Here is an 18,965-nt window from a genome sequence, read left to right as displayed (position 1 = left end):
CTTGGTATGATTTGATAGGTTATATTTTGGGTCTGGGTACACTCAAAATTTTTCCATGTAAAAGAATCGTCACTGCATTTTCACTTTATGTCATTCCACTTATTACACTTATGAAAGGTTCATAGGAACACTTTAGGGTAGTGGGATAAACCTGTATTTATATGGGTATGCTACTTTGTATAGAAGACATGATATTTAAACACGGTCTTATGATTGATCTCTACCAAATTCATAAATAGCATCCTGTTTTCATTCCTGGCCTAGAAAAAATGGGGAATATTCTGTTAGCTGGAAAAACTCTGATACTTAAATAGCTGAATACTGCCAGTCTGGGAAAATCTTTTTCCCCCAGAACCAGAGCTATTAAGGTAAGGGTCTGAGACTCTGATTTTGCAAGAAAGGATGAGACTCAACTATTAGGTCCACAAACAAGGACAGCCTCATTTATTTTGCCCAATGGACTTTCTCTCTCTCTCTTTTTTAATATTGTTACCTCTGTTTATTTTATGTATGTATTTATTTTCCATTGATTTTTAAAAAATATATTTTATTGATTTTTTACAGAGAAGAAGGGAAAGGGATAGAGAGTTAGAAACATCGATCAGCTGCCTCCTGCACACCTCCTACTGGGGATGTGCCCACAACCAAGTACATGCCCTTGACCGGAATCAAACCTGGGACCTTTCAGTCTGCAGGCTGACGCTTTATCCATTGAGCCAAACTGCTTAGGGCTCCATTGATTTTTATTTTTTTACATCTTTCTTTAATATGTATTTTTATTGATTTCAGGGAGGAAGGGAGAGGGAGAGAGAGATAAAAACATCAATGATGAGAGTGAATCATTAATCAGCTGCCTCCTGCACGTCTCCTACTGGGGATCAGGCCCGCAACCTTGGCATGTGCCCTTGACTGGAATTGAACCCGGGACCCTTCAGTCCACAGGCAGACGCTCTATCCACTGAGCCAAACCAGCCAGGGCACCCAGTGGACTTGTAAATCAAGAGTCCCTTTGTCTATCGATGGAGAAGGAGATGAAGCATGAAAATGTTGCTTTAATTCAATCAAGATTCATGACCCTAACAAGGGAGCATGCGGTATTAAAATCCTTATCCTGGGTATTGGAGGAAACCAGAATGAACTATACAATTTTAGTGCCAAGATATTCACATTCCAAGTTTTCCCAAGTACTTAACAGTTCTGCATGGTGCCCTCTAGACTCACTAGAAAGTTAAGAGGACTAGAAACCCGATACTGTGACCTCACCAGGTGTATCACTGTGATTCAAACCTTTCTATCAGGTGTTCAAATTTGTTTCCTGGTGGTGGTGACACCATTTTTAAAGCTTCTTTGCATAGGTTCAGTAAATAAATGCTCCAAAGCTACATGATATATTAAAAACCTCACCATTTTATTACTTAGAATATTCATGCCAGTCAATTTCAGTGAATAACTTTAAAACAGGTTTGACTTGCACGGATTTAGAAGAGATGAATTCCAAGTAAGTTTCTCAGTTTCCAATGGATATATTTGTGATTAAAAGAACCAGGGGACATTCATAGTTGACAAAATAGAGAAATGACCACTATACCAGGGTAATTTTGAATTTTTCTCCTCACAGATTAAGATTTTGGTGATCAAGAAGTATTTATGATAACAAATCTTTAAGGAGTTAACTCAGAGAAAAAAAGACTTTGTGTCAGTCCAGAGGGCAAAGTAGTAGCATGTTCTACTTAATAAAAAGAAAAACAGAGGGCAGTCACTGGTTCAAGTGAGATTCCATTCAGGTTTTGATGGGATAACATTGTCAAGATGAGACAAACTTGCAGTTATACAGGCTTGGGGAGAGAGCGTTCTGGATTGAGATATAAAGGGTACAGAATTGGTTGGTGAACAATTTATAATAGAAAAGGCTATCCTTTGGTGGGAAGGGAAATAAATGCCTACTCCTACCTTCCCTCCTAACAATGAATACATTCAGTTCTACTCAGGCAGACATCTCTTGGGAGTGACTCTCAACTGACTCTGTCACATGCTGTTCTTAAAAAGAAGAAATTATTATTGCCATTTCTTGTGGTTTTTGTAATCATCTTTAAAGAGTATTTCTGAGCTTTTTGGGGAAAGAAAGAAGCAAACCTAGAATCACATGCCTTTATTTTATAAAGATCTCTCTTGCAAAGCTTCCTTTTGCATGCGGCAGATTTTTTTCTCTCTTTAAGACATTACAGAAGAGCAGAATTCTACTCAGAATTTATTTAAATTTTTTTTTGAAATTTCTGATTACAGGAAAAGCTCTACTATAGGAATAAGAACAGGAAGTGATAAAATTTTTGGTGGCCAAGAAGTATTTGTTCCAATAAAACTTTATTTTCAAAAATTGGTGTGGGTAACAGTCTGTAACACCTGACCTAGAGTTTATGCTATATATAGGTTGACAGGTGAATAAATATTTTTAGCTAATGACAATGATGCTGAGGGTAAGAGACAGATCTTTCAGGATAGGAATATTTTATTACTATGCCTTTTTTATTATCTAGCAAGTCTATAATTTAATTTTGGTTCTAATAAGTAGATAAGTAAAGAGTATTATATTCATCTAAAGTATATCCTTGCATATGTGATAAATCTATAAATGAGCAAAGAAAAAATACTACTTATTTTCTTGATCATTTAATTAAATAAAAGTTAATTATCATTGAATCTACTCTGAATAAAGTTAGAATACTGATGTCAGGCAAACATAGTTACATACCACCCATTATTGATTTATCATCAGTTTATACTTATTGAGTACTTATCAGGCACTGGAAATTAAAGACACACAAAGTAGTTCCTAAGTAGGTCTGTGCATTAGAATCATCTAAGAGCTTTTTGGATCCCTCCTCCAAAATCTACTAAATCAAAACGTGACTTGCTAGGCTTGGGATGACAATTTGGAAAAGTTGTCAGTAATTCTGGGCATCCCTAGTTAAGAATCACTGCTAGAGATTTTTTGTTTGTTTGTTAATTCTTTCCTGGGGATATTTTTTCCACTGCTTTTCAGAAAGAGCAGAAGGGAAGAAGGGAGAGAAAGAGAGACAGAGAGAGAAAGAAAGATAAACATCAATGTGAGAGAGCACATGCCCTGACTGGGGGAGGGGAGCGAACCTACAACCCAGGTATGTGCCCTTCACTGGGAATAAAACCCAAGACCCTTGGGTGCGTAAGCCAATGCTCTAACCACTTGGCATACTGGCCAGGGCTGGAGACTTTTATTTTAAGGAATAAAGTGAAACTCTAAACATTTTCTAATCTGTGGTCAGCAATCTGATATTAGTGCATGGGCTCTGAAACCAAATGGAGCTGGGTTCTAATCCCATTTCTGCCATTTCTTAGCTGCATAATCCCGGGCAACTTCTCTGAGCTGGAGTTTCTTTATCTGTAAAATGGATATAATAACAGCACTCAACTCGTAGCAAAGACAGGAGAACTCAATATGTCAAAATATTTGGCACAGTACTCAGCACATATCAAGCACACAATAAATGTATATGCAATATACTTAATTAATAAGAATAATACCAAACAGTAAAATTTAAAAGCCTGATTGAAGGTACAAATTCTTTAAGAACTATTAGGAAGGTGCCTAGGCTAATTCCAACTTGTCTTGTACTGACCAGCAGAAGAGGTGTCCTTTTCCACAGTCCACAGCAGGAGCTCTGAGCAAGGGGAAGCTGAGTGTATCAGACCCAGATGTATTTGACCCTTGTTTTGTTAGTCTGACTGCTCTTTCACAGCCTGGAGTAGGACACCATTTAATGGCAGGATTATTTTCAACAAAGGCCTGTTTAAACAGTAATAACAAAACACAACAAAAAATTTTTTAACTAAATTTTAATATAGAATGTGCTCCTATGTTAATTTACTTTAAAGCAAAAAAAAAAAAAAAAAAGCGAACTAATACAAAGTAGTCAATCTCAAAATATAACTCAAATAATACCAGAAAGTACGAAACAACTTTTTTTTTTTAAGTATAACTGACACACACTATTACATTAGTTTCAGATGTACAGCACAGTGATTGGATATCTGTGATCACCACCACAATTCTAGTAACCTTCTGTCATCATACAAAGTTATTACAATATTATTGACTATATTCCCTATGCTGTACACTACATCTCTCTGACTTAATTATTTTATAATTGGAAATGTGTACCTCTTAGTGCCTTTCACATGTTTCACCCATGCCCCCCAATCCTTTCCCCTCTGGTAACCATCAGTTTGTTTTCTGTATATATGAGTTTGTAACTCTTGTTTTGCTTGCTATTTTATTTTGACCTTGAGATTCCACATATAAGTGAAATCATGAAACAATTTAGTACGAAGGAAAGAAGTGGCAATTACCCAGTAATGACATGATTTCTCAAATTTACATTTTCTTTTATATAAACTTACATAAGTTTCTTTAAATAACCAAGATGATGATGATAAAATAAAAATGCAATTATTCACAGAAAATGTGCAATTTAGAAATGTTTTCTCATACAGTATGCCACTTTTCTGATGAACTTAATTATAAACAGAATCTTACATGTGATTATTAGTTGCATTAGAATACTAAATATCTAAATGGCATCCTAATAATACATAAAAATCAATATTGTGATGCTTTCTATCTAAAGAAACAGTAGAACTTTTTAAAAAGCCTACACATTAGGGTTTAGAACCTTCAAAATCTGCACAAGGCATTTAAGATGAACTTTTAAATCATACAAGAAAATTTGTAATTTGCATATATTTCTGAATAACTCCTTAATAAATATATAGAAAAAGATGTAATAAACAATATAATTCATTACATGAACTATTACTTGAAACTAAAAGACAACCCCATATATTTCTAAGTTGATAATTTTTATTTCTAAATATTTATATTTAGGAGTATAAAATACTAGAGGACCAGTGCACAAAATTCATGCAGGGGGTCGGGGGGAGAACGGCGGTCCCTCAGCCCAACCTGCACCCTCTCCAATTCGGGAGCCCTCAAGGGATCCAACTCTCACAATCTGGGACCTCTGGCTCCTAACCGCTCAACTGCCTGCCCTAACCACTCTGCCTACCTGATCCCCCTAACTGCCCTCCCCTGCCGGCCTGATCCCCCTAACTGCTCTCCCCTGTCAGCCTGGTCGCCCCTATTAACCTTTTTAAAAAAAAATCTTATCCCCTTCACACACAATCTGACTTCCTTATTGGCTTCTCCCTCTCACACAATTTTTCTCTCCTTTAAGTGACACTTTTTCCTACTGACTCATCATTTATAAACTTTCCTTTCCTCCTTATTTCCTACTTCTGTTCCATCTTCTTCCCATCTTTCTTCTACCCTCCCTCCCTCCCTTCCCACATTCCTTCTTTCCTTTATCTTTTTTACACCTGCCCTCACTTCCCTTTTCCTTCCTTCCCACCTTAATTTTTTTCTTCATTTCCTTGGACCTGCTTTGCTCCTTCCTCCATTTCTTCCTTCTTCTCATTCTCCTTTTAAGCTCTACCGGCTCCCCTTTAAAACTTTTCTTCCCTCCCTCTTGCTCTCTCATCCTACCTTTCCCATACATTCTTCTCTACTTACTTCCGTTGTTAATGTCTATCTATCTACTTGCATAATTATTCACTATCGTTTATTTTTTTTTCATTTTTGACTCCTACTTTTAAAATCTGTCCCCAGTACACAACTATACTTGATTTTCATTATAGCTCCTACAGTTCACTCATTCATCCTCTTTCCTTCGTTAAATCTATTCTCTACTGACTCCTTTATAAAGTTCTTCCCTCCCTCCTTTCCTTCTTAAAGCTTTCGTTCAGGGGGGTGTTAACCCCCAGACCAGGACTCAGTCCCCGCCAGGTGTTCGCTGCACCCCCTTCCCCAACCTCCCCACCGTTGTCCTGCTCCCATTCCCTGCCCAGGACCCCTGGCCCAGCGAGGGAGGCCGAGGCCTGCACAGCCCGGGCGCTGCTGCTGCTGCGAAGCAAGAGCGCTTCCATCCAGAAGGCCTCAGACCATCCACCACTCCGTCCCGGACCTGTGGACGCCTCCCTGCCAATGGCCCACGCTGGGGACCACCGCCCTGGCCCTCCTGTGTTGGGCAGGGCTCCCGCCCCGCCCCTCGCCAGGTGCACCTGCTCCCGCCCTTGCTGCGGTTGCCAACCCCTCCTGTGTGCAGCCCTGCATTTCCTCCCCTTTTCCATTCCTGTGTCTTTTTCTTGTTCCCTTTCTGTATTTCTGTTTCTCCTCTCGACCTGTCTGCATGCAGGCCTGCCTTCTTCTCCCTCTACTTTCTTATCCCTGCCTATTATATCCTATCCTACCCTACCCTGGGCCTTGCAGCTGCCTGAGCAGAGGGCGGGGACACAGCCTGCTGATCTGGTTGTGACGTTATGGTTTAACAGATAATTTGTATATTTCTCTATTTTAGTATAGATAATGTCTTTTGGAAAACTTAAAGTACTACTATCTACTTTGAACATTATCTTGATCAATAAGTTATAAAAGTACAACAGGCAAATCAGTATATAGTTCTGAGCAATAGTTTTATTTCTTTTAATAAATGACTATTTTAGCTTTTCACTTTTACTTCTTTCATGATCATTAAATAATGCTTTAGCTTAAAACTTCAATTAATGCTGCCATTCCTTTATGCAATTTTTGAGACAAAAGTAAATTTCATTTCCTTTATGCAATTTTCATGATTTTTCAAAAATAAAACAAAAATATTAAATGATATCTGTTGTATAGTTTTCATAAAATTAAAATTATGGGATTGGACTGAGAATTTCCAGCATACCTTAATATCAAACTGTAGGTATCGTTTGTCCATCTCCTTAGAAACTATACTTTCTATGATATCCACAGGAACAAGTTGGAAGCAATCATATGCAGGGCAGAAAATATTATGGGCTTCACCTTCTTGAATTTTCAGATTCAAAAACCTATTAAAATGATCAATTGATAGAAAATGGGCAAAGATAAAATTTATTTACACAGTCTAAGATTTTATCTTTTTGCTGAATTATCTGCTACAATATAATTAAAATAACACCAATGAACTAAGTGTGGAATATCAGGTATAACACACTGATTCATATAAATCACAGTCCACACTCACTACCTGCCCAACCATTCATTATTTATATGAATATACATACACGTATATATTTATGTTTTACATATTTTTACATGTTCCTATTCCACTTCATCCTTTAAAAATTTAAAACAATACATTTATTAACATTAAAAATTCAGAAATGAGTGGTTTAGAAAGGTCATAATCAATTCTCAATATTCTAAACCTTTAAACAAAAAGGAGCACTGGTACAGAATTAAACCATGCATAACTTAAGAGATTTTGGGATGGTACTTAAATGTAGCATGCCTTTTTGAAGAATAGGTTTTCTGCTTATATTTCATCTGGACAAATATTAAAATGGCTTTCATTTCCTATTCCAGTCACACTAGTTGAGGTAGTAGGGAAAAGGCACCCTGGAAAGTGGCAGGAATCTAGCACAAGGTGAATTAAGTGGTTAAGAACAGGATTTTAAATTAGAGAATTCCAGGCCTACCACTAACAAGTTATATAATCTTCAGTTTTATTATCTATAAAATGGAGATAAAAATATACACTTCTCAGGGTTGTTATACAGGTTATAAGATATAATGTATGTACAATATTTGCATGGTGCCTTGTACAGAATAAGAATTTATAAATTTTAGCAAAGGTTTATTATTATTATTATTAATGTTGCCCTACAGAAAGAAAAAATTTTTGAAGTGTATATTTAACATTTAAACCTAGAGAAAATAAATGGAAAACAGGAAATTAAATCATCATTTTCTAGTCATCACCGTCAACAATAGCTCATTATTCCACTGCCTAGAGCAGTGGTTCTCAACCTTCTGACCCTTTAAATACAGTTCCTCATGTTGTGACCCAACCATAAAATTCTTTTCATTGCTGCTTTGTAACTGTAATGTTGCTACTATTATGAATTGTAATGTAAATATCTGATATGCAGGATGGTCTTAGGCGACCCCTGTGAAAGGATCGTTCAACCACCAAAGGGGTCGTGACCCACAGGTTGAGAACCGCTGGCCTAGAGTATATTTTCCCTTTAGTTCTGTCTCTTAATTCCACTGCACTTAAAGTATCAAGCTTACTAATAAGACTTGTCACATCTGCTCCCTTTGTTTCACCTCTCACCCTTAGCACAACAGCATACTCAAGTTTTCCCCATCCTTAAAACCTTTCTCAGCCAAATGACTCTTTTTTTAGTTCCACTTTGCTTTCCTATCAAAGTTTCTTGGCAAAATAGTTTATAATGACTTGCCATTCCTTCCTCAAGTCCATATTCAGTTCTAAGCCTGTAACACTCTAGCTTCTATCACCTTTTCATTGAGTAACCGGTCACAACATGGCCATTAAGATTACTCATTAGCTCAATCTACTCAAGACTTCTGAGTTTTTATTTGCTTTCACTTCTCTAGAGCATTAGACACTGTTAACAGTTCTTTCTTTCAGACTCTCTCTGGCTCCCAGAACTTTTTAACATTTTCTTAGCATTCTTCTTACTTTTAGCTGCTTCTTGTCCATCTTTTTCACTAGTGCATTTTACTCTCCTGTTCACTTATATTTTACTGCTCCCTAAGATTTTCACACCAAACTCTTCCCTTCCCAATTCCATACAATCTTCCTGGATGATCTAAATACCCCTGTCACAACCCTGGCCAGTTTGGCTCAGTGGATAGAGCGTCGGCCTGTGGACCGAAGGGTCCCGGGTTCGATTCCAGTCAAGGGCATGTACCTTGGTTGCGGGCCTATCCCCAGTGGGGGGTATGCAGGAGGCAGCTGATCGATGTTCCTCTCTCATCGATGTTTCTAACTCTCTATCCCTCTCCTTTCCTCGCTGTAAAATATCAATAAAATATATTAAAATAAATAAATAAATAAATACCCCTATCATAAACTACCACCTACATACTAATGAAATTTAAAACCCATATCTCCCTTAATTATAGGTCTTGATTACACACATTTTTGTTCAAATATCCCATAGGCATTTTAATTCAGCATCTTTAAAATCTCCTCCTTTTTCAATGTTTTAAAACTACACAGGCTTCATAAAAGTCTGATATATTCCAATAGGAGAACATTCTGCAAATTAGTTACCAGTTAAAAATTATTTGTATTACTGTGTCAAGAAAAATAATTTGGCAGAAGGATGGATAAAGAATTCAGGGGAAATGCTATAGAGCAGCCACTCTCTTAAGTGTGATATGTAGACCTACGAGGGCTCCTGAGGCTTCCCAGGGGGTTTATGAGGTCAAAACTATTTTCAAAATATTAAGCCTTCATTTGGTTTTTGGTTAAAACTGCTGGTGCTTTAGCATGAATCATGGCAGAGGCCCTAAAATTATACTAGTAGACTGCATTCTTCATTGCTCTATATTCAGAGTCTATAAACAAACAAATACCAGTTTCATTTAAGAATACCCTTGACGGAGTAATAAAAATTATTAATTATTGATCAAGTATTAATGAAATGGGAAGTAAGTACAATACAATGAACTTCTGCTGCACACTAAACAAAGCATGATGGTTATCTCAAGGAAAACGCACAGGCTCTTGTTCAAATACAAGCAGCCTCACTTGCTTTTATCACAGAACACCTTTTTTTTTTTTTCAAAGAGTGACTGCAAACAATGATTATTCAGACTTGGTTAAATGGTAGACTACTTTTGAAAATGAATGAAATAAACCTGGCATGTCAAGGAAAAAAGTTGGGGGTATTTATTGCCAATGACAAAATTCAAGCCTTCAGATAAAACTTAGAATTTTAAAAGATTCTTATCTGTTTGACAGCTTCCCAGTATCAGAAACTTTCCTGATGAGACTGGTAATGATATTAATTAATGTGACTTTTTACTATATTTGTGTGTAGTGAAATATGTTAACATTGGAAGATCTAAACAATCCAGTGAACCAATATTTTCCAACTGATGTTACAAAACCAGATAAGAGTAAAAGGGCTATTAAAAGTGCAACACAGACCCAGGGATTTTAATGTAAGCGTAAAAAAAGTCCATTAGTATGGTTTTACATTTTACACTGCAATTAACCATTAAGAAAATGCTATTTATAGAGTTTTGATGTATATCAAAAGAATATCCAAACCTATCTGAATATACCTCTCTTTTCCATCTACACATGTGTGAGGACAGATTTCTTTATAAACATTGACCAAAACAATAAATTATAACATACTGAATGCATAAGTAGATATGAGAATTTGCAAAAAAGCAACCCATACCACTCTTCTAATTTATTAATGGAGGTAATTATTATTCATAGTAAATATTATGTTAACATACAATGCGTTTATTATCAAAGTGAATAAACAAATCTTAATTTTTCAGTGTTAATTTTTAATATAGTATATAGATGATAGATATCACCCATATAAACAGAAGCTCTTTGGACTCCTCAAGAATTTCTAAGAGTCTAAGGGGATCTTGAAACTAAAAGTTAGAAAAGTGCTAATTGCAGAGTTCCCTTTTCACATAACAGGAATCTCTTCATTTTAGTTATGAATAGGTTCCCTGGAAAGTTGGATATAATTTATCTTATACAGTCATATGTAACTTAACAAGGGGATACACAGTCTGAGAAATGCATCATTAGATGATTTCACCCTTGTGAGAACATCATAGAGTGCACTTACACAAACCTAGACTGTATAGCCTACTACACACCTAGGTTATATGGTATATAGTCTACTGCTCCTAGGCTTCAGAATGTTACTGCACTGTATACTACAGGCAATTGCAACACAACGGTACATATTTATATATCTAAAAATAGAAAAGTGCATTAAAAATACGGCATAAAAGATAAAGTTGTGCACCTGTGTGTGCATGCATTGGGGGATATTGGGAGGGCTGTGGAGGGAGGTACCTTTGGAGAATGGACATCAGGAGGTAGGAGGGGTGAGGGGTGGAGAAGGAAGAAAAGGGGAAAGTGAGAGTGGAGATACAAAGAAACCCAGAGAGATAAAGCTTGAGATGAGAAATAACAAAAGGGAGAAGAAGAGAGGAGTAGATGGAGGAAAAGGACTGGGAGGAAAGAGAGAAAGAGAAATGGAGGGAAGGGAAATGAGTATTTTTGTGTGTGATGTGCAACTGCACACATGTGTGGACACAGCAGTAGACAGCATGCTGAGCCTCCTCATTTATTTAAATCACCCAGAGCTAGCAGTAAATTTGGCATTGTAGTTGGGTCCAGCCATTCCTTTCAACATTGCCAACAAACTTTTTTCTAATAATTCATTATAATTTTATGGGACCACCTTCATACATATGGTTCTTCACTGATCAAAACGTAGTTATGCGGCATGTGGCTATAGTACTCTGGTTAGAGTGCATAGCTTACTTAGATACAGTACTATATGATGTTTTAAATTGCATGTATTCTAATGCATCAGAACCAGTTTAATTATCTCAGGGGATCATAATGACAGAAGTCAGGATCATTTATCTGAGAGCCATGCTGTTAATCCTCATCAAAATACAATTTCCCACTAAATTTATAAGCAGAACATGAAGCTGATGAAATGTTAAAGAAAGAAATCTGAGGCAAACTTTACTTATACATCAGCTTCACAGATTATATTTCTCTGCTTATTACCAAACTTAGGAAAATGATAAGTAACATTTATAGAGTGGCCCTGTTCTAAGCATATCTACACTAATAAAAGAGAAACATGGTAATTGGTGTACAACCGCTACCCTTCCCATTGGCTAATCCCCCTGTCACTCACAGAGTAGGGCCGAGATATGCAAATTAACTGACAGCCAAGATGGCGGCCGGCAGCTAGGCAGCTGATGCGAACAGGGAGGCTTGCTTGCTTCAGTGACTCCAATGTTCCCCGCCTGACTTGCCGGCCTCTCAGCTGCAACTCTAAGCAACTATTTTGCAAATAAAGAAGCTAAAAAAACCCCAGAAACCTGCTTTACTCAGCGGAGCTTCAGCCAGCCGGACCGCAACATTGTATCAAATACAGACGGTAAACAAAGGCCAGAAACCTGTTTTCAGCAGCCGAGGCCTCAGAGCTAAAGCTGGCCCAGAATAAAAAAAAGAAAAAAGAAAAAAAGGAGCGGTTGGGAGCTTCAGTCCCAGCCTGAAAACAGCCCTCAGCCCCTCAGCCACACTGGCCAGGCACCCCAGTGGGGACCCCCACCCTGAAGGGTGTGTGACCAGCTGCAAACAGCCATCATCCCCTCACCCAGACTGGCCAGGCACCCCAGTGGGGACTCCCACCCTGATCCAGGACACCCTTCAGGGCAAACCAGCCAGCCCCACCCATGCACCAGGCCTCTACCCTATATAGTAAAAGGGTAATATGCCTCCCGGCACCGGGATCAGCGTGACAGGGGGCAGCGCCCAAACCCCCTGATCGCCCTGCGGTTCTGTGTGTGACAGGGGGCAGGGTCCCAACCCCCCCCACCCCCCACGGGCCCTGCTCTGTGTGTGACAGGGTAGAGCCATAACCTCCCCATTGGCCCTGCCCTGAGTATGAGAGTGGTGGCACCCCAACCACCGGATCGGCCTTGCTCTGTGGGTGTTAGAGGGCGGTGCCCCAACCCCGCCCACCCCCCCCCCCCCCCCCCGCGGGCCCTGCTCTGTGTGTGATGGGGTAGAGCCATAACCTCCCCATTGGCCCTGCCCTGAGTGTGACAGTGGCGGCGCCCCAACCCCCTGATCGGCCCTGCTCTGTGGGTGATAGAGGGCGGCGCCCCAACCCCCTGATCCGCCCTGCCCTGAGTGTGACAGGGGGCAGTGCCCCACCTCCCCTATCGGCCCTACTCTGTGAGTGACAGGGGGGAGCTCCTCAACCCCCTGAACGGCCCTGCTCTGTGTATGACAGGGGGTGGCGCCGCAACCTCCCCATCGACCCTGCCTTGAGTGTGACAGGGGGCGGTGACCCAACCCCCCAATCAGCCCTACTCTGAGCGTGACTGAGGGTGGCATTGCAACCTCCCAATCTGCCCTGCTCTGTGCATGACAGGGGAAGGCGCCCCAACTCCCCAATCGGCCCTGCTCTGAGCCCGACCAGGGGCTGCACCTAGGGATTGGGCCTGTCCTCTGCCACCCGGGAGCAGGCCTAAGCCAGCAGGTCGTTATCTCCCGAGGGGTCCCAGACTGCAAGAGGGCACAGGCCGGGCTGAGGGACCCCCTTCCCCTGAGTGCACAAATTTTTGTGCACCGGGCCTCTAGTAAACTAATAAAAGGGTAATATGCTAATTAGGTCAGATGTCTTCCAGACATCCATCCAGACAAAGCCACAGTGGCTGCGAGGCCTAGGGCTCACGCCAGCCATGGACTCAGGCAGCCATGAGCTCTGGCGGCTGCGTCGCCTGGCGCTCAGGCCTCACAGCCGCTGTGGCCGGCAGTGGTAGCAGCAGCAGGGTGATGGGGGCGGCGCCTTCTCCTGATCAGCCCAGTCGCCTCCCACAGAGGGAGGCTAGACTGGGGCTTAGGCCTGCTCCCCGTGGACATCCCCTGAGGGCTCCCAGACTATGAGAGGGGGTAGGCCGGGCTGAGGGACCCCCCCCAAGTTCACAAATTTTTGTGCACCAGGCCTCTAGTTTTATATATATTAAGCCATTTAACAATAAACTGACAATAATTTATGAAGTTCTTACTATTATCACCATTTTATAGATTACAAAACTGAGGCACAGGGAGGTTACCAGTTAACTAAATCAACAATAAGTAGCAGGAATGATATTCTAGGATGGGTAATACTAATTTCCCTTTCATTTAAGCTCTTGGCATAGGTGCTTCAAAGCATCTGGCTGGACTGTTAAGGAGGTAGGGGAGCATAAAATAAATTGAGAGGTTTTCAAACTATCTAAGGACTTTAACATTTTTTTCCTTGATTTTTGGACAGAGGCATTTCTTTTTTATATGCCTACAAAATATGAAAAGGCTGCAGTTAATTTAAAAATGACTTTATTAACATATTAATCACCCAACCTGAAACCTGTTTTACTGGTGCTTGATTTGACAAGAACTACCTGGCACTCCTGCATAGGAGAATCCTAGGTAGGATAATAAGATACCATAGAAAACAATAATTCGATCTTTCAAATTTAAATCTTACCATAAACTTCTCAAGGCTAGTCTGTGGTGAGTATAGGAAATGGTTCCTGTTATAGGAGTTAGCTAAGACAGGCTGAGGAAGTTGAAAAAATATTAAGTAAATCCCTGGGAAGAGGAGAGGTTTCAGTTTTCACATAGAAACCAAGGTCAACAGTAGCAAACCTGGTAGAACCCAGATAATACTTCCTAATACAATACTTTGGAATGTGAGCTCCGACCCTTGCCAACTAGTTTACCTGCATCAACTGTACTGATTTGATCCTACGTAATTAGACTGACTGGCCTACGTTTTAAAATAAACAACCTGAGAGCCTTATTCATTCTGACTTTCTTTTAAGCAGTATTTTTTCCTCCTCTAAACGAAATCTTGCTTCATACTCTGGTTTGGAAAATAGATAAGAAAATGACTCAAAATGAAACCACAGTGACAGAAATAAGATCAGTGTTACCTACAGATTGGAGGGAGAGGGTGGTGGTGGGGGGATAAGGAGGCAAAAAGAGAAAGGCAGGAGGGATTTCAAGGAGAAATGAGGTAACTTTTGGGGGTGATGGATATATTCATTATCTTGATTGTGGTAATGGTTTCATGGATACACACACATGCCAAAGCTAACAATATTATTTATTTTAAATATGTGGTTTATTACATGTCAATTACACCCCAATAAGTATTTGCTCATATTCTTGGCTTTCTTACCCAACATGGTATTTCCCCAGGTCCCTAAACTTGGTACCCAGCACTCCATGAAAAGGAAAGTTTGAAAACTTCTGATTTTTAAGATTTCCTTAAATAATGACATGCTTCATTTAGGTCATCAACCAGCGTATTTATGTGTCTCCAGAGAAAACATAGTATTATACTACTCATTATATTGATCTTCATTTTGTTTATAAACCTCTCTAGAAAAATACATTAGAGAAAAGTTAATGGATGTGGCAAAGTATAAATCTTGGCAAGTTAATAGGAAGAAGAATAAACGTGAGAAGCAAAATAAGTTTTCCACTTGTAATATATACCCAACCATGCCTAGCAGAAGCATTTAACTTTGAATTTATTAAAAAGGAATTTTAAACATCCATATTCTTATAGATTTTCAAGGTTATTTGAAACTTCAGAGAAAATTCGTTACAAAAATTCAGAGAAAGCATAAAAATAGATGCTTAAAAATTCTTGGGATATAAGAAGTTGTTGATATTCAGGTGTAGGCTTGAGATGTACATGAGCTGTAATATAAATTAAAATACTAAGAAAACGCATTTACATATACCTGCTTTGTCCCCTAAAGTACCTTACATTAAGCTAAAAATAACACTAATTGCTAAATTAAATAATTTCACAAAAGTAATAGATGGAAAAATGTTAAAATAAGGAAAATAAAATTCTTCCTTAGTAGTGAAGTGCAATAACTCTGTAACCAATAAAATAATCCATATAATTAAATAAAAGCAAAAAATTTTTTTTTGTCAAATCAGAGTGCTATCATGCAGTAAGAAATATAATGCATACTCACGACTCCCAACATCCTCTACAGAAATCATGTCCACAGGGCATATCCACCGGGTCTTCAAATACAGAAATACTGCACATACAAATGTCACACTGGAGATGAAGAAGAGCAATGATTTAAACAAAGTCATATGTTGAAAAGAGTGCAATACATTCATCTGTCCATTAGTTTAAGGCAAAAATACTAATACAGTAATTATAAAAAGTTAAGTGTTTCAAAATTATAAGATAAGTTAAAATTAGTGTGCCTACCTTTGATTGAATAACTAATACACTTACCTCATTATAAATGATTGTGAGATTTACTCTTACACTCCAAATTTATATATTAAATTAATCAGTGACTACACACATTTGGAAAAGGAAGTACAAGAAAAAAATCATTACAATCTATTCAGGTCAAGATCAAATTGTCCATTTCAAAATTACTACTTCAATATCATGTCTTTTACCCTATATTCACCCCAGAAAATCTACAAAAACAGAGTAACTGTTTTTTCAATATAGCAACTCAGGATATTCAGAGTAGCAAGTCAAGGATTTCTACCCAAGGAACTCTGCTATAAAACTATGCAATTTCTAAACAATGACTTATTAGAAACAAACATTATAATGTTACAGATGTAAATTATAGAAGTAGGATTCTGTTTTCTAAGAAGGCCTAGATAAAACCTGGAATACTTTCATTTATCACAAATTTTGAGGGCTGACTCATTCAAGAAACTTTAAAATTTCCTATAACAGTATACAAATGTTATGCCAGTGAAAAATGCAGACACAGGCAGTACTGTTTCTCAGTAACATTTTTATGGAAGTTTATCTAGATAACAACTCCAGAAGCTTTACTAAAACAAACACATAATTATCAACGTAGTATAAATGTTTTGAAGAAAATATAAAATATGTTTTCATATTTTTGGTGTAAAGTGCCTATCACAATCTCAACTTTTAATATTTCAGTATGGTGTGTTTAAAAACTTTAAGCAACTGGAGTTTTTAAGTGGAAATATAGTAGGTGGTTTTCCTACACTCTTCTATGTTTTTTGTTTTGAAATGAGTAAAGAAAACCTTTATTTTTCAGTCTGTAATTCAGAGATCAAAAAAATATTCTGTGATAAGAAATATTTACCACATCATGAAATAATGGAATCCTTTAAGAAAGGTATAGAATTCAATGACCAGAACATGATAGAGGGTCTACGAAACAATTAAAAAGGTAAACACAAAACCATGGGAAGTACACTGAATACCAAACCATACCAAACTGGTGTCCAGATCCCCAGGAGACAAACTTATTTCATCTGGAGAGGTAACGGAAGAGCGTGTAGTCCTTGGAGTTCTTGGAGAAGGGAGCGTGTCCCAGGCATTACACCCACTTGGTGGTGGAGTTGGCATTTGCACACCTGATCGTTGGCAGCAATTCTCTGGGTTAGACATCCAAGCTTCAAGTAATTTCTCCCTGTCCCAGTCTTTAAGAAAAATGGAATGATTATCTCTCAAAAACAAACAAACAAACAAAAAACACAGAAAATTATGGTGTTTTAAGAACTTCATAATAACAAAGGAAAGTGAGGATAAATTAAAGAGATATTTCCTGTGGCCATCCAAGGAAAAAAATACTTATATAAAGTAGTAATTGCAAATAGAATATTCAGGTATGCTAACTCATTAATATTTTTAAACAGAATTTAAACTTTTATAATCTACCATGGATTACAACCATGTCTACAATACAATCAAAATTTCTAGTCATTTCTACTAATAATCAAAAGAAGTGGCTCACCTCTTTTGGAATTTACTAAATTCTTGTTGCAAGTTAGCTCTTTTACTCTTTCTAGAAAAATACCTAATTTTGCAATTAGCTTCACTGTTACCAAGTTGTAAAATTATAGCATAGCTCACTATAAACATGTCAAAAATGCCAACAATACTTCAAAATAATTTAATAAAAAGCTTAAAAGCAGAAGGAACTTCTGAAGGGATTATGGCTATAAATAAAGTTTTAGTGAGTTAGGTATAAATTCTGTAGTAAGTGAGCTCCAATCTGGCTTAATAAATTCTGTAGTAAGTGAGCTCCAATCTGGCTTACCTAAAAAATATTATCTTCATACTTACTACGAACATTTAAAAAATAACCAAGTGAAGCATGTTATTATAAACTCCAGAGCCATGAAATCCTAATCCTTTAAAATAATAAACTAATATATCCAATTATTTTGCTAGGTATTTTACACACATTATTTCATTTATTCTTCACAACAAACTTTTCAACCATTATTGAGGTGAAGAAACGAACACTCAGGGCAGTTATATAACCTACCCAGGCTCACAAAGATAGTGAGGGATTATTTAACTGATTTCTGTGACTCCAAAGTGCAGCACAATCAAGCGTAGGGTCAAGAGTGGTACAGACTCAATTATTTACTGTAGGCTCATTCTCTATAATTTTACAGTCAAAATATAAATTAGCTGTGGAAATTTTCTATATAAGATTGTTTTCAACCATGTTAAGTCAATGTATATGGTGGTTTAAAAAGGATAATTATGACTCAGACATGCAATGAAGATAGAGGGAATGCATTTCTACCTGTATAAACCATATGTGCAAAGGCACAGAAGTATAACAAAGAGAGATGTGCGGTTCTGTAAAATTATAGTATATCATGTGGTGGCCAGGGGAGACGAAAAATAACACTAGAAAAAGTGACTAGAGAACAAAGAGTAAGAAAAATCCAACAACTGAAAAATACTGCACATGAGTACAATCCAGGAAATGTTGCTAAATGGACCTCAGTGTTTTGATAGGTCTTACTTAAAAAGTTAAAATTACTTTTCTTAGGAGAGTATGATTACTTTCCAAAAGTCTCTATTATGTCACTTTAATAAAGGAAAAAAGAACTACTGTAATTCATACATAGAGATATGAAATATGGTAAACTTTAGTCTTATCTACTACAAATATTTTTCAGAAAAATTTCTGTTTGGATTCTATCACATCAGTTATGTAGCAAATACTTATTGAATGCCTTTTATGTGCCATGCATTGTGTCAGGCAGTAGAAATACAATGGAAGAAAAATCAGGCACAATTCCTGCCTTCATGGAACTTATAGTTTAATAAGGAGAAAGGCATTAAGGAAAATCAACACATTTAATAAACAATCATCAATGTCAGAAGAGAGATGAAGGAGAGAGAGGTAGAGGATCCCAGTCAGGGAGGTCAGAGAAGGTGACTGGGAAAATGGCCTGGAGAGACAGCTGAAGGACAAGAAT

At 37.9% G+C, this 18,965-nt stretch overlaps 1 protein-coding gene across 1 annotated transcript in view; it reads right to left on the bottom strand.

The window, feature by feature from the left end:
- ANKIB1 (ankyrin repeat and IBR domain containing 1) overlaps nucleotides 1-18,965 on the bottom strand; it is a 123,002-nt gene that overhangs the window by 28,657 nt on the left and 75,380 nt on the right. The window contains exons 6-9 of the mRNA XM_081102338.1: nucleotides 16,954-17,162; nucleotides 15,698-15,786; nucleotides 6,816-6,960; nucleotides 3,654-3,820 (exon numbers count right to left, since the gene is read on the bottom strand). Of these exons, the coding sequence (XP_080958464.1) occupies nucleotides 3,654-3,820; nucleotides 6,816-6,960; nucleotides 15,698-15,786; nucleotides 16,954-17,162 (610 nt within the window). The remainder of the gene's footprint in view (nucleotides 1-3,653; nucleotides 3,821-6,815; nucleotides 6,961-15,697; nucleotides 15,787-16,953; nucleotides 17,163-18,965) is intronic.

The sequence above is a fragment of the Myotis nattereri genome (genome assembly GCF_964212035.1).
Source record: "Myotis nattereri genome assembly, chromosome: 11".
Taxonomy (NCBI): domain Eukaryota; kingdom Metazoa; phylum Chordata; class Mammalia; order Chiroptera; family Vespertilionidae; genus Myotis; species Myotis nattereri.
This window is presented reverse-complemented; position numbering and strand designations above follow the sequence as displayed.